Source organism: Mirounga leonina, unplaced genomic scaffold, assembly GCF_011800145.1.
Source record: "Mirounga leonina isolate KUSES-001 unplaced genomic scaffold, KU_Mleo_1.0 Mir_201, whole genome shotgun sequence".
Lineage (NCBI taxonomy): Eukaryota > Metazoa > Chordata > Mammalia > Carnivora > Phocidae > Mirounga > Mirounga leonina.
Genome location: NW_023270504.1, coordinates 19,573,304 through 19,589,369, shown reverse-complemented (window position 1 = coordinate 19,589,369; position 16,066 = coordinate 19,573,304). Strand labels below are relative to the sequence as shown.

General features: G+C 45.7%; 1 protein-coding gene across 2 annotated transcripts in view; it reads right to left on the bottom strand.

Moving 5' to 3' along the window:
- Window positions 1-365: 365 nt before the first annotated feature.
- Window positions 366-16,066, bottom strand: part of GRIN2B (glutamate ionotropic receptor NMDA type subunit 2B) — a 405,281-nt gene continuing 389,580 nt past the window's right edge. For both annotated transcript variants that reach the window (XM_035028180.1, XM_035028181.1), the window contains 4 exons: window positions 9,451-9,611; window positions 7,420-7,607; window positions 4,583-4,821; window positions 366-2,222 (listed from right to left, as the gene is read on the bottom strand). In XM_035028180.1, coding sequence (XP_034884071.1) covers window positions 366-2,222; window positions 4,583-4,821; window positions 7,420-7,607; window positions 9,451-9,611 — 2,445 coding nt within the window. The remainder of the gene's footprint in view (window positions 2,223-4,582; window positions 4,822-7,419; window positions 7,608-9,450; window positions 9,612-16,066) is intronic.

The following is a 16,066-nucleotide window of genomic DNA, read 5'->3' as shown; positions in this document are numbered from 1 at the left end:
CTTCACTCCAAGTGGGTGGCAAACAGTCCTTCGGTGCTGGGAGGAAGCCTGCACGCAGCCACTTCCCTTCTCCACTCTGCCCTCCCGGTGCTGTGCTGAGCGAGCCCACTGTATTCTTTCCCGGGACCAGGAACGCCTGACAGGTGGGGAGGGAGTAGAGAACTAGAAAGGGAGAAGAGACGGTGCTGGTCACCAGGGTTGCCCTCCGAAGGAATCAGAACTCCAGGATTCCGTAAATAAAAGAAAACGACAAGAAAGGAGCAAATGGGAACCAAGTTCACCCCCGTCACCCTCCGTGACATGCGCACCACATGCCCACAGCCCCACCCTCCCGTACCCACCTTAAAACCTCTCTCTTCCCTCACTCAGACATCAGACTCAATACTAGAAAGTTTCTCATAAACATGCCCATTGCTGGAGCCATTGAAAGCCCTGGGGTTTTTGTTGTTAGGCACACAGGGGTTGGACTGGTTCCCTATACAGATGTCTTTCTGGAAACGGCCTGGCACAGCCCCGTGAAGGGCCGAGACCACTGGCTTGTTGGTGACAAGGGCGCGGAAGTCTGGCCTGGCTTTCGGTGCCCCCGCCACCGTGGGCTGCCTGAAGAAGTAGGATTTGCTGCCATGGAGCAAGCACTGGTCGTCCCCAAAAGTGGGGATGAAAGGGTTTTGCGTGACCCGGTCAGGGTAGAGTGACTTGCTGAGCATGTAGCCGCTGCCGGGGTTGTTGTGGTGGTGGTGGCCGGCAGTGGGCACTGAGGACTTGTTGTTGGCAAAGGTGCTCTCGCCAGCTGGCATCTCAAACATGTGGGCGTAGGGACTCCCATCCAGGAACCGGCCCTTGTCTTTCAGGCTCACGCTGCGCGGGGCCAAGGCGGCTTCTTCCTTCTGCAGGTCCACGAAGGTGTCGTAGGAGTGCTGCCGGCGCAGTTTGTTCCGGGTCTTCTTCTGGGCCTTGGAGTTGGTCGGGCTCTGGGGGTACTTGGCGCTGGGGGCGTTTGACGGCACCGCCACGGGAGCAGCTGGCTGGTCCAGCTCCTGCAGGGAGTTGTCCTCGCTGATGTCGTACAGGTTGCCCGCTTTCTTGCAAGCCTCGCACCGGATGCACGCCTGCCTGCCCGAGTTCTGCCCGGTCACTGTCGTGGAGTAATTGTGCAGCTTGGAGGGGCAGCTGCGGCAGAAGTTGCCCCCGGAGCGGTCCTCCCAATCCACGTTGGTCAGGTTCTTCTCCCAGGGTGCCGGGACCCCGCTGACCACGCCGTGCTTGTCGCCCGCCCCGTGTTTGACGTGAGACCTGTTGGTACAGGGCCCGCCTCCGCTGACCGAGTCTCGCTTGAAGTCATCGCTCTGCTCCTTGTAGATATCCGTCAGGTCCACGTGCTCCCAGTGCGGGGAGTTCTCCTTCGGGCGGAACTGGTCCAGGTAGAAGTCCCGGAGCCCTTCCTTGTCCCTGAAGTAGCGCTTGTGGTCTGGGGAGCGGGGCGGCCGGCGGCGGTAGGCCAGCTCGATCTCGTCAAACTCCCGTCGGGACTTGGCAGAGGCCGGCCGCTTCTTCAGGCTGTCCTTGTATTGCTGCTTACGCCTCTTGGCGGCGTTGCCCTCGATGTTTCCGTAGGTGACCGTGTGCGTGGATATGTCGGACACGTCGGAGCGGATCAGGTCATCGTGGCCGCTGTAGCGGTCGCTCTTGAAGGAGAATTTGCCGTACAGGTCGCTTAGCTGGCTGTGTTTGGAGGAGGGTAGGCCAATGTCCAGGGGCTTCTTGCTGATGGACCGTGGCTGGGTGGTGAAGGGCGGGTTGTCGCAGTCGTAGAGCCCGTCAATGGAGCTGGTGCTGCCGATGCTGTGGGGCCGGTGGTGGTGGTGATAGTGGTCTTGGTACACGTTGCTGTCCTTCAGCTGCAGGTTACCAAAAGTTCTCTCCACCTCACTGATGTAGTCGCTGAAGAGGTTCTCCTCGCACGGCGGGTTATTGTAGGATTTGCAGTCGGAATGCGTGAAGCTGCGGCGGTGCTCAGAGATGTCATAGACGGATGACTCCCGTCGGATGAAGTCCAGGGCGCTCTGGGGGGAGCCGTTCACACCAGACAGGTTGGCCATGTTCTTGGCCGTGCGCAGCAGGCGCAGGATGTTGGAGTGTGTGTTGTTCATGGTCGCGGTGGGGGAATTCATCACGGACTGGCGCTCCTCGATAGCCACTCCATGGATGCAGCTGTAGATACCCTGGAGCAGGAAGAGGAAGAGACGGGTCAGGTCTCCAGCAAGGCTGGAAATGACCACAGACAATGCTCGCCCTCCACCCCCCCCCGCAACTACTAACTGTCTTGCTGGAGAAGAAAAGTCAGGGAAAGCCTGAAACAGCCTTACTATACTCAGAGGATGATGTGGCTAGAAGCTTGCCTGATTTGTCTCTTGAACTGGGCAAGTTTCATATCATGAGCTAAGCTTAGTGGCCAGGCTCTCTGAGAGGGGACAAGGCCAGTCCAAGTGACTTGAGCAAACAGACTGGAATCATAAGACATGACATTCTATGCCGCCACTCCACCATCGACTTGCATTGATTTTCCTTCCCAGGCCTAGGTTTCCGCATCTTAAAAATGAGGCCGTGATATCAATGGATGGCAAAAATTATCATCAGCTGCCTGGAAATTGACAGCCATGCACCACGGGTGTTGGGGCTGTTCTGCCCTGGACGGCCACCCTTGGCTGACGGCACAGCATGGGAGAGCTCCAAGCTCACAAGAACCACTCTTTCCCAGCTCTGACAAATTTTGAGTGGCTTTTAGGATTTTGGTCACCCAAAGAATGGCTGAGCAGTTCTCTTCTTGAGCCAAGCATGAACCAAATTCACAGAGAGAGTCTGAGAGCCCTGGGGTCAAAGAAGGATTTTTCTCCTGCTGTGCCCTACACCGTGGGAGGGCAGAGCTAGGAGAGATATCAAGTACTAAATAGGAATAAATAATTCCCTTGTTGAACCTTTCATTTATTCTCCTTAGCTCCTGGTTTCCTTCTTATACTTTCTCACTTGCTTAATCTTATCATACCTAATTAATATTGTGACAAATTAGTATTGATTGAGAACTCCCTGGTGCAGCTCTGTGTACCGGGCCTTGAAGAACACCATCCAGGAGAGGTAATGGGTTGGAGTCAAGTCCCAAGTTAAGCTAACCTGCTAATGTCTTGCTCCCTGCCTTGAAAAGTGGACACATTTGGAACTTTTCTCTCTGGCAAGGGAAATATGTGAAAGGGAGGTCATTTGAACTGGGTCTTTGAAACAAAGGGGATTGATTTGGAAGGGAAATTATCCCGACAGATGGGGAAGAGAGCAGAGAAGATTAGAATGGAGAATTGCAGCTAAGTGGGAAAGAAGAGAGGTTTAGGGGAGGTGAGCCTCGCCATCTCAGAGGGCAGTAGGGAGACACGAGATCTTCAAGGTAAGGTTACCCTCCTTGCTTTCTAACCCTTCTTGATTATGGCCAAGGGAAAGTGCCGAGTGCTTTTCCTCTGCAGAGGCCTTAATTGCACGGCAGTCCCATGAATGGGATTTCTATTACAGGCCACCAGCTCCCACTGCTCCTGCCAGCACCCTATCTGGGACCTTAGAAAGGACCACACAGTGGAGCAATGTGGCTCAGGGACCACACGTTCCTTCCTCCTGCTTACTTACTGAATCGCTTGAATCAGCTCACAATCAGAGAGGAAACTGTTCTCTATCACTAAAATACTATAGGAAAATGATGAGAAGATAGAACAACTTAATGAGAAATCCATTTTCTTACATAACTCCATTAGAGCCGAAGTTAGTTATAGCTGAAATCTAGACCTCTATTCTAAAAGGACAACTGAGGTCACTTCTCATGACTGAATCCCATAACCATACTGACAAAATTAAAAGACACCTGCTTTTTTCCCCGCCCTCTTCCCTGTGATCCTCTGTTCATATTGAAAACTGAGTTCCAAATCCTCACTTTTGACTAGAAACTTAGCAAAGACCTAAATAAAGAACAACTTAAGAGTTATACTCTTGTTCCAATTAAGGAAGTTTCTGGAATGTGAATTTCTTATGGGTCAGTACTTACTTCAGCAGGTTCTGTAAAGCTCTTTAACCCCCCATAAGTCACACGTGTTTAAAGCAGCGAGGAACAGTGAACTACCAATAATATATCTTTGTATGTCAGAATAAGAGAGATACATTACATTTCACTATTTGAGTAGAGATGTGATTTTTAAAAAAAAGATTAAATGATTAATACAGCCCATACAGAATTAACTAATGGTGATGGAAGGCATTTGGAAGAAGGCCAAATTTTTCATTTTGATAGATCTGCCAGTTCTTATTGAGAACCAAATGCCCAAACCCCACACACAAAGCTGTTTCTTGAACGAAAAATAGTATCACCCGTTTTTGTTTTTGAGCCACCTGAAATTATATCCCCCAACCCCCTGGGGAAACATACATGACGTAGTTTCTGGCTTTAGCTGCACAGGGCTGGAGTTAGTGCCCTCCTGGGTCTCTCTGCTTTGCACAGTGCTAGACTAAGCTATCCTTCACAAGCTCCCGGCACCTCAATCAAACCACTTACTCTGCTGATGGAGAAGACCATGCCAGGCTTGCCAGAGCAGACACCCATAAAGCAGTGCCGGAACTGCCAATAGAAAAGGTGTTCGCAGATGAAGGTGATGAGACTGAGAGCCATGGCTGCGCCCAACATGTAGAAGACGCCCGCCATGTTGTCAATGTCCAGCTGGCTGCTCATGACCTCATTCTTTTCGTTGTGGCAAATGCCAGTCAGCCAGAGAGCTTCCAACTCCTCCATCTCCCCTGGAGACACGGCAGGAAGGAAAACGGGTAAAGAGAGAAGACAGAAGAGCAGAGAAAGGGGACAAGAAGGGGTATTGGGGAAGACAGAGAAAAACATGAGAGACAAAGAGACAAGGAGACAGAAAGAAAATTAATAGGGAACGTTCCCAGTAATTTTATTAATACCACTATATATTAACTCATCAATATACTCAACATGTATTCAGTGACAGCTTAATGGGGATACCGCAGTGACACAAAGATATGAGGCATTACCCCCTACTCTCCATTATCTATCCAGTGCCAATTGGTATATAAATAATCAACATGACTAGCAATATGCAGGTAACAGGGGTTCAAATTCCTAAGAGTAATTTTGTGGATGGGGTGGCCAGTGGGTTTTCATGAGGAAGGCAGGACTTGCAGGTAGACATAGTGAATGGGTGAATTTTAATTTATCTTGCATAAAAAGGCACTCCAGGCAGCAAAAATGGCATGATCAAGGGGGAGAAGGTGGGAAAACACAAGGCTTGTTTGGAAAGACAGGCAGAACAGCTCAACCAGAGTAAAAGGAGGCAAAGGAAGCTGAACAAAAAAGGTTGAAGCAAGATTGCTAAGGGCTTGAGTATCAGACTAAGTAAGCACTTTGTATTTTATTTTGCAGAGAGTAAGAAAGAACATTAATCAAACACGAGATTCAGAAAATTGCTCTTGAAAATATGCAAATCAGATTGGGCTGGGGCAGGAGGGACAGAGAGAGATAAGCAGAGAGATTGATTGACTCCCCACGGACCCTCACACTTACTGATCTCTTGTTGCAGAGGGAAATAGAAATATTAAGAGTAGGGGGGAGCGAGCTTGAATCAAACGAGACCACCAAATTCAGACCTGCCTCCTTATAACACCACTTAGAGAAGCTTTGATTAATTCAATTGATGCTGGGGACAATAACCTTTATCCACTTCACTGGATATGAGGAATTAGCAAGGCAGAAACCTTAGACAAAAGGAAAATGAAGGAATCCATGTGCCCTAGAAGGCATCTAATTCTAGGCAAACAAAATTCTGAAAATCTCATGAAGGAAACTGCCCGTTCTAATTAATTCCAGTTTGGCTAAAACTTTGAACTTTGCATAAACCGACTAGAGCTTTGGCAAATTCTCCCAGTCATCTCTACTGCTGTCCTTCCTCATAGACAGAGGCTCTGTTATTGCTTTTGAGTGAGAGCTACATGAGAATTATAGAAGCCCTCATACCAACACGGCCTGTTAGCACTCCAGCTAGAACTCCCTCGTCTTTCCAATGTTAACCAAATCACTTTTCACTCATTTCTTTGATCAAACTATGATTTTCCTAACTAGTGGAACAGCCAACTTCACCCGGATCTGAAAATCCAGCTGTGTTCTTCTGCCTCTCATCTCATCCCTAACAGCAAAGGTTCTGTAGACATAATTTAGAGAACTGCCCGGCTAATGGCCTGTGGGGCCAAGCAGAGTCAGGCTGCTCATCCATAACTGGATTAGCTTCCTGATTAGCTAACAGGAAGAGTAGGTACTCTAGACACCCAAGTGAAGAGGGATGCAGAAGACATGAGTATAATGAGATTGGAGATGAGATTTTTTTTTCAAAGCAAGCTGGCTGCTCCGTCTCCTACCAGAATGACACTGGGGAGTCCCTTATGAGTGTCTGCCTCAGAGGACCCAGTCCCTGATTCCTACCTCTTCTAGCTGAAAGAGCAAGATGGGAGAGAGGGAAGAATGGATAGGTGGCCACAAGTATACTTCTCTGCCCTTTCTCTGGACCCAGAAAAAGCAGAGACCTTTCCAAAGTTCTACCCGCTGCTCTGGCCACATGTGAGAAGATCGTTTGGAACACCTAATACTAACTTCTCTTACTTTATCCCTGAAAGTTTGATCATACCCTGCAATCCTGAGACATATCTCCTTGACCAACTTCTCTAATCCTCCCTCCCAAATTTCACCCAGTTATGGGTTGAATTGTGTCTCCCCCTCCGGCCCCGGCCAAACCTCCTCCTCTCCTGCCAAATTCCTCTGTTGGAAGTCCTAAGCCCCAGTCCCTTGAAATGTGACTTTATTTGGAAATGAGGTAACTGCAGATGGAATTAGTTAAGAGGAGGTCATCCTGGAGTAGGGTGGGCCCCTAATCCACTATAATTGGCATTCTTAAAAATGGCGGAAATCAGACATACACATGTAGAGACAGACAGCAGGCATGTAGGGAAAATGCCATGTGAACATGAAGGCAGAGATGGGGTAATGTGTCTACAAGTGAAGGAATGCTCAAGGTTGCCAGCAAACCACCATGAGCTAGGGGAGAGGCATGGAATAGATTCTCCCTCGAGGCCCTCAGAAGGAACCAGTGCTGACACTTTGATCTTAAGACTTCTGGCCTCCAGAACTGTGAGCCAAATTTCTATTATTTAAGTCACTCAGCTGTGGTACTTTGTTATGGCAGTCCTAGGACTCTCATACCTACCCGCCCAAGTTTCTCAATATACTGTGAAATACTTTTCTGGAAAGGCAGGGGTTATAGGAGTGGAAAAGAAAGAAGGGCTGGTGTTTTGGACCGGCTATCAGAAGAGCCACCATCTTTGACTCACCATCTCCGAATAGCTGCAGGATAGCGAGGTCCACCTGGCGCTTCCACCCAGAATCTTTTTGGATGGCAATGCCATAACCAGTGGAAGCAAAGACCTTTCCACTGCCAATGGTCACCAGCTTGCAGCCTTCATCTCTGCCTGCCATGTAGTTCAGCACTGCTGCATCATAGATGAAGGCATCCAGTTTCCTGTGCAAAAAAGAAGCAAACAAACAATCCAGTGGAGGAATTTTAGGACAAAACTACCTATGGGGCCATTAATATGAAGCAGTAGCGTTCTAGCAAACGATGGGGAGAACTGGTTCAAAGTAAGGCTCGAGTTGGAACTCAGCCAGAATCTAAAGCCTAAATAAATCCCAGGCTGTTCTTTATGTGATTTCAGGTTGAAAGGAGGAGTTTTTCCCTCCCACTGGGAAGGATGAGAATGTAAGTTGGGCCTGAAGCCAACTCATAAGCTGTGTCTGAAAGGAGAAGGAGTAAAAAGGAATCAATAAAAATAATAACCAAAATAATGAAAAGTAACCATCACGATGATAACAACAAATAACATGGGTTAGATTTATATAACATTTTTCATTTCTCAGTTCATTACAGTCCAGAGTGGGGATAAGTGTAGGTGTCTATGTTTCAATAGCTGCATAATGCTGTTTTTGCGGTCAGAAAGGTTTCAATATTCTGTTTTGCAGCACAAGGAAAGAAATGAGTAGTCGGGGTGGTCGCAGCACAGGCTTGTGTTAAGAGCAAATGTGCGCAACTACAGCAGAACCCAACATACAGAATTCAGATCTCTCAAGTTCCGAAACATCCAAGAATCTCATTTTATATACTGTGCTTTCCAAGAAAGGAATATGTAGGGAAGGGAGTAAGACTAGGGGTCAGGGCAGGAAGGCCTGGACCAATATTTCAAACCAATATTGAAACACATCAAAAGTAGAGAAAGAAATCCAGATACAGCCACATAGGTAGCCACATATAGAGAGGCCTGCAAGGAAGAAAGGCATGCATCCTTCTCTTCACTTTTACAAGGTAAGTTAGCTTTATCCCTCCTTGAGAAAAAATAAGCCCTTCCTGGTATAAGCTACAGAACATTTTCCAAAAAGCCCATGAGTACCCGATAGAAAAGTGGCACACCAAAAAACCCCAAACTCTGATATGACTGACAATCATGGTTGTACCAGGGGCCAGACGACCTACCAAGGTGGTCCTATGCCTAAGCTCCAATTCTGTCTCCCGATATCTGCTGTGACTTTATAGTGATAAGACAGATGCTAACAGTATTTAAGTAAACATGTATCTGGGTGGCTTTTCCAGAACCGGGGCCACTGGGAGGTCCAAGTGCTGCTAGTTATCATACAACACAGGAGATCAGTTACAAGACCCCTTCACTCCAAAGTCCCAACAGCTATAATGCTCAATTATCGGTCTTATTCCACAGCTGTGGCTTTGAGGGGCCAAATGAATAAAGGGACCAATGTGGCTGGGATTAGGCAAGCCAACATGTTTGCAGTTCGTGGAGCTCCTTTCAACAAACAATACTTTCTAGAGTATAAAGCTGGATCAAAGACCACCAACAAAAGCTGGAACTGGAGATCAGTCAACACATTCTCACTCTTTGTTGTCTAAAAACCTTCACCCCTTTCCTCTTTCATTTCTCCCTTGTCCACAAGACACCAGAATCATCATTTTCACCTTCTGGTCAACAGGGCTTCGTTTCATGTGCAATACATGAACCTTAGCCTTGACTCTTCCTTTCTACTTTTATGGCTATTTCATTCCTGTTTCATGGTTACATTAATGCAAGTAGAATATAATTTGTAAAACAAAAATACATAAAAGTATATAATAGCATAGGAATCTTTGTGCACTGGCCTGAATTATATTGTCAAATTCAACTTGGAAATCCATAGGAAGCAAATGCAGTCTTCTTTGCTTTAACTTTGTCTGGCACCCAAGCATGATATATCTGATTCAGTGTACATTTAATAAATGTGAGAAACATATCAAAGACTCTGAGCTTGGAAGCAGTTCTTACCCTGTTTTCAGGGAGAGCAATGCATCATCTACACCCCTCTGGTTGAACTTTCCCATGTAGGCATGCATTTCTGCGTAGTTATTGCGAATGTTCCTCTCTGTGCTGCCATTGGGCACAGTCCCAAAGCGAAAAGGGGGTGAGAAGTCATTAGGTCTCTGGAACTGGAGAGAGAGAAAGAGAGTGAGAGGGAGAGGGAGAGAGAGAGAGAGAGAAAGAAAGAAAATGCTTCAGAAAATGTGAAGAGATATTAAGTTAGCATTTGTGGATTTATATGGAAGGGACCCAACTACAGTTCACCAAACAATGGCCCTCACACAGGAACAGCAGATGCTAACTGAAAGAAGACTTCATCTCGGTTTAATACGTATTGTTGAGAGCTTTATGTTAGCCCAATCCTGGATTAATCTATAACCTTTGCGTGTTCCATTTACACATACTGCACAAGACCAGTGATGATGGGAGTGTGCAGCTTAACTACAGTGGCTTAGTCACCTTTATGCTTGAAAACTGTGTAAAGTATGTTTCCCAGGCCTCTTAATTTAGGGGCTTAAATTCATTGTCATTGCATCATTTGAGGCTATAGGACCTTAGTGGGATGAGCTATAATGTAGTCCTAAACATAATTTATTGGGTATCAAATATGTTTTGCTAAGAAATTTTCTCTTGACCTTCCTTGATGCATGGAAAGCCCATATTTATTCTATATGAGTTATAGAATAAATTGTAAAATCAAATACAGTTTTAATTATGTTCCTCCCCTTGCTTAAGAACTGGGAGTGGATCTCTAGTGGCCAGCATAACAAAGTGAAATCTCTTGGATTTTTCACACCTATGACATCAGCTTTATTTCTGGTATTGCCCTGCAATGAGTAAGTCTGTACTTTGCTTCCTGAACAAATAATTTATTCACTTGTATCTTCATGGCCTCGTATAGTCTGTCCCCTCAGCATGAACTCACTTTTCTCTTGAGGCCAATTCATGTCCTTCATCTCAAAATGTAACTCAAACAGTTTCTTCAAGACACCTTCTGTGAGTTCTTTCCTCCACCAAGTCTACCCAAAAGGACTTGATGTTCTTAGTTTCTATCACACTACAAATGCAATTATGCACTAAATGAGCTGGCTAAGTTCTGAGAGCTAGTCCCTGATATAGTCATTAAGAGTTTAAGCTCTAGAATGAGAGAAATATAGGTTGAAGATCAGCTCCGCCACATACTACTGTGCGATCTTGGGCAAATAACATGAACTCTCTGTGCACCATTTCCTCATTTGCAAGAGGGAGACAACAAAGTCTAATTCACAAGACTGTTATGTGGATTAAAGGATTTAATGTATAAGAAGTGCCTGGCATAGCACCTTGCATGCAGTGAGTCCTCAATAAAGATTCTTTATATTATTTTTAACTTATGTCTATATTCTGCATTCCCCAGTAAACTTCACACTCTTCAACCTTCCCATTCTGTTAGTACAGAAATGATTGGATAGAATATGACCAGAGTAGCTCTGCTGTAGCTTGGCATAGGAAAGACAAGGTAGACATTTAAAGTCCTCTTTCAATACTATACCACTGACTTTGTAAATATATTTGAAAATCTAACATGCCAACTCAGGAGTACTCTGAACCTCTGGATTGTGTGGGCTTAGAGACATTCTCCTTTCTCTTTCCCTTGACCTGAAAAGCTCAAGAGCTTCCCAGAATATGGGATTTCATAAACCACAAAGTGTCATAGCACCAGGAACCATGATTGCTATCTTCAGTGCTCGGAGTGGGCCATAGTTAAAAGCAGAGTCATGCAGTGGTGTCAGGCAATCTGTGGTGCATCAAAAGACCACTACTCTTCTTGACTCAAAAGGCTCCCAGTCTGACTGACCATAGTGCTTTTTGCCATTAAGAGTTTTTGTTTAATTGGTTTTGAAAGGGCTGTGATTTTTAAGTGAATAAAAGAGTCACAAAGAATTTTAGAATTGGGTAAGCCACTCAAGGTTAACTAGTCCAAACCTCTCGTTTCACAGATGAAGACTGAGGCAAAGAGGACAAGTAGTAATGGCTAACATTATCTGGAATCAACTGGCTTAATTAATAGTATTCCTCACTGTCCCCAGCAGATAGCAAGCTTAAGTAAACAAGGATATGCTTTACTGGAAGAGACAGAATGCTATGCATGTCACTGTCAATGATAACACTTCACTTGTTTGACAGAAGGTATCCCCCAATCAACAGCAGAGTATGTACTATGGCAGGCAGCAATACAAACAAATGGACTCCCTTTAATCAGTGATTCCCCACTTTGCTAGGACGATGACAACTGATGCTCACAATGACCAAGATATTCTAGGCCCAAAGTATTTTCTGAAACATCAGTGAAAGTTGAAATCATGTCCATTTAAATTCCAGCATAAATTAGTATATTTCTGGTTTGTTTTTTAATTGGCAATCCACATAAGGTATATGCAACAATTTTGATTAACCAAATGGAATCTGATGCCCCGAGTGCCTCATTTCCGGATGAAGCTAGATTATGGAAAGTTTGTGTACTACTCTTTCATAACCTTAAATTTTAAATTATCTTCAGATTTCCAGATGCTGTTTTATTAACTATGTCCTTGAATAAATAAAAACTAAAGAAATGATCAAGGACCTAAAATAGCCAAGATGACTGCAAAAAAGACAAAAAGTTGAAGGACTTACAAGACCTGACTTTTAGACTTGTCCTAAAGTGAGAGTGATCGTGACAGTGTGACATTAACATAGAGAGAATAAGGAAATCATCAGAAGAAAGTAGAGTGCCCATCCATAGACCAACACATATATGGTGCAAAAGCAGATAAAGTGGAGATAGGAGTGTCTTCAACAAATGGTACTGGAACAATTAGATATCCATATAAAAAAAAAAAAAAAAAAAAAAGAACCTCCTTCCACACCTCACTAGATACAGAGAAATTAACACACAGTGAATCATACACCTAAATATGAACTATAATATTTCTAGGAGAAAATACAGGAAAAAGTCCCCAAGTTACACATTACAGTTATAATATTTCTAGGAGAAAATACAGGAAAAAGTCCCAGAGTTACACAAAGATTTCTACATGTGACACCAAAAGCACAATCCACCAAAAAAGAAAAAAGAAAAAAAAATTTAGACTTCATCAAAATTAAGAACTCTTTGAAGGACAGAGTTAAGATCATGAAGAGACAGGCCACCAATGGAGAGAAAATATTTGAAAATCGATTAAGCTATTAAAAATCTGAAGGAAGTAAATGATGATGACAGAGCAAGGCTCTGATGGAAAGCATCCTCCATAAGAAAACAATCAGAGGAACCAGCCAGCAGCACTGAAAGAATGGGAAAGCGCAGTCCTTGGAAAGCAGGGTCTTGGAGGCAGATCATTTGCATTTGGCTCCTAGCTCTTTCTCTGACCAGCTGTGTGAATATGGGCAAGTTAGTTAATTTACAGAGCCCCATTTTTCTGGAAGCATTATTTTTGATTAATAATAAGATAATATACAGGAAACCACTCAACCCAATATCTGGCACGTGGTGGATTCCAAAAATTATTAACTGCTTTGGTGAGGATGAAACCTTAGTATCTAAAATTGTCTTGTGTTAGCCAGTGTTTCCTAAGATGGAAAACTCATTTGTTCCTTAAACTAGGCCAGCTCTGGGGACCAAGAATGTGAGTGCAGTGTCCCAGAATTTGCCAAAGCAGAAGCAGAAGTGAGCTTGGCTTTTTCTTTGAAATTTCTTGTCCCAGCTTGTGAGGTTTAAATAAAACAGATTTTTTTTTTTTAACTGTCATTGGAACTCGAACTTGACTAAAATTCATGGCCACTGAGAACTGCATGTTCAGCGAGACCTGTGGGGAAGAAGGAAAGAATAATCTTCCAAATACCTCGACACTTCCACTAAATGCCCTGTAATAAAACGTTCCCCAAGCTGTGAGGCATTATATGGCACTTGTTTAACCTGAATGGTAATCGATGCTCTCTGGGGTTTGGGGAGGGAGTAACATTTTGTACTGTCAAGAACCAGGAGTCTTAAAATCCACAAAACAGGGAGGACCCCAAAAAACAATTAAAAAAATTAAAAAACCCAAATACACTAAGGAGACCAGCGTGGGACTAAAAAGCTCTGTCTGATTTTACAGTAGGGACTTTAACATAGTATTCCTTACTCGTCACCTTTGGCCATTACAGGGCTTCCTTGAACTTGGAATCTTTTTCCAGAGTTACCCGGATTGGAATTTTAACAACAGATTGAGATAGAGAAATAAAAGCGCAGAAAGAAAGGAGCCTTAAGGAGCAGCCCCAATTCATAGGTGAGGAAACTGAAGCCCCGAAGAGACCAAGTAAGTTGTTCAAGGCCACGTGGGGAAGCAGGAGGACAAGCTGAGGCTTGGTTTCTGGGAGCCAAGCCTTCCCACTGCCGACTCAGACGCGGGCTGGCTAGCCATACGACTGCTCACTGGGAGGGAAGCCACACGCTCTAAGTGGGGCCCCATGGAAGGGTATCCTTCTCTCTCTGGCACATCAAATGCTGACTCACACTCACCCCCGTGGAATCAACACATGGCTTCCAGCAATTACTGTAGGCACGTACTTGTGCAAGGGCAAAACCGTGCTGAATGTACCGAGAACTGTTTCTCACTTGATCCTCCTGGACAGCGGCAGGGAAACAGAATTCAGTCCTCTTAGGTATTCAGACCATCGTCTCAGCCCCCATCTTAATAACCTCAAAGTGAATTAGTCTTGGCAGCCTTGGCAGGAGAAAGGTGCTAGAAGGCCGGGAGTAAAGGTCCCTGCCCCACCCAAAGACGACGGGACTGGAGGGTTCTGGGGCTGCCATGGCTGCCACCTTCCCAATAGAGAGCCTCTCATACAGCCTGTTGCAGAGAGAAGGGGAAAGGGAAATGGGGGTCTGGTCTGTTTTGTTTTATTTATTAAATAAATATGTAAACTTATTTTCGTGTGTATAAGGCATTATTAATTCACTCACAGCAGTTACTCATATCCAACACCTATGTATTTGCTGGTAATAACTCACATTTTCTCCTTTAACTGTAATAATTAAAACGCATCAATTCATTTGGTACATATATACCGAGCATCTATGAGTGTAGAGAACTGTATTAAGAACTAAGGATACAAAGATGAAAAAAAAATCCAGCTCTGTTTTCAAAAGATTTAACTATTAGAGAGTCAGAGATGTAAACATTCATTCCTTTATTCATCCCTTTATTCTCTCCTTCATACAGATATTCAGCAAGGATTTACTGGCATCTGCCATGTGTACATGCTCTTCTTGGGGCTGGGGACACAGTATGAAGAAGAGTTAAGATCCTGCCTTCGGAAAGCTCACACTGTAAAGGGGGGAGGCAAAGACACAACCACACATTCTTTGCTACTCCTCCCCCAAAGGGGTGAGGTCTGTGTTTCCTCCCCTCGATTCTAGCCTGGCCTCGGTGACTTGCTTGGCCAGTAGAATGTGCGGAAGTAACACTCTGGGACTTTGGAGGCTAGGTCATAAGAAGCTTTGCAGTTTCCACCTGGGCCTCTTGGAACTTCGCTTCCAGGGAAGCAGTCCACTCTGCAGAAAGTCCAAGAACCCTGAAGCCATGGTGCTGGAGCCATCTCGGTCCCATGTGCAGTCCCAGCCTAGCCCAGGCTTCCAATCATTCTGGTCAGGGTGTCAGGTAGGAGACGAAAGCCATCGTGGACCCTACTGCAGCCCAGCCCATCCACCAGATGACTACCGTATCACCTCAGCTAACGCCACATGAGGTGGATGAATCACCCAGTCGAGCCCTGCCCAAGTATATGACCCCCCAAACAGTCAAATGCCATGAAATGGTTCTTGCTCCAAGCCACTGAGGGTCGGGGTAGTTTGCTATGCAGCAATAGATACAATAGATAACTGGAACACGGACGATTTCATGGAGTGCAAATGAAGTGCTAGGAAGAGGCTGAATCAGCCATTAGACAGGAAAAAGAGTGATGGGCAGAAGAACGAGTTCCGACCGGCTGTCCTGCCAAGGCCTCTCCGAGAAGGTGGCATCGGAATGAAGACCCACATGACGCGGAGGAGGCAGGCATGCAAGGACCAGGGGCATGGGGAGCGGGGCCAGGGAACAGCAGACACAAAGGCCTGATGAGGTGTGGTGAGGGGGGCAGTGAACCACGTGCTGCGAGCTACGGCACCACGTGCCTCCACAGCAGTGGGAGCACAGAGCATGGGGCACGGTCCTCATCAGCAGTCTAGAAGCTGCAGCAGGGGGGTCGAGACTAGAAGGGAGAGCCTTCCCACTGGACACGAGGAGCAAAGGGGTTTTCTAGATGGTGACAAGTGTGCCAAGACACAGGGTGGTGAGAGAGTCTGGGCATGACTGGAGATAAGCGGCGGCTTGTCATTGTCAGAGCCTAACAGATGTGGCCGTGATAACTGGAGGCCGACATGGCTGAAGACGGAGATGGGGCCTGGATCACTAAGGGACTTGAATTCTGTGCAAAAAAGTTTAGAGTTCATGCTCTAAGGGATAAGAAACAGCAGAGCCTCTCGAGCCAAACTATCTGCATTCAAATCCCCGCTCTGCTGCTGGAGAGCTGGGTGACCTGGAGC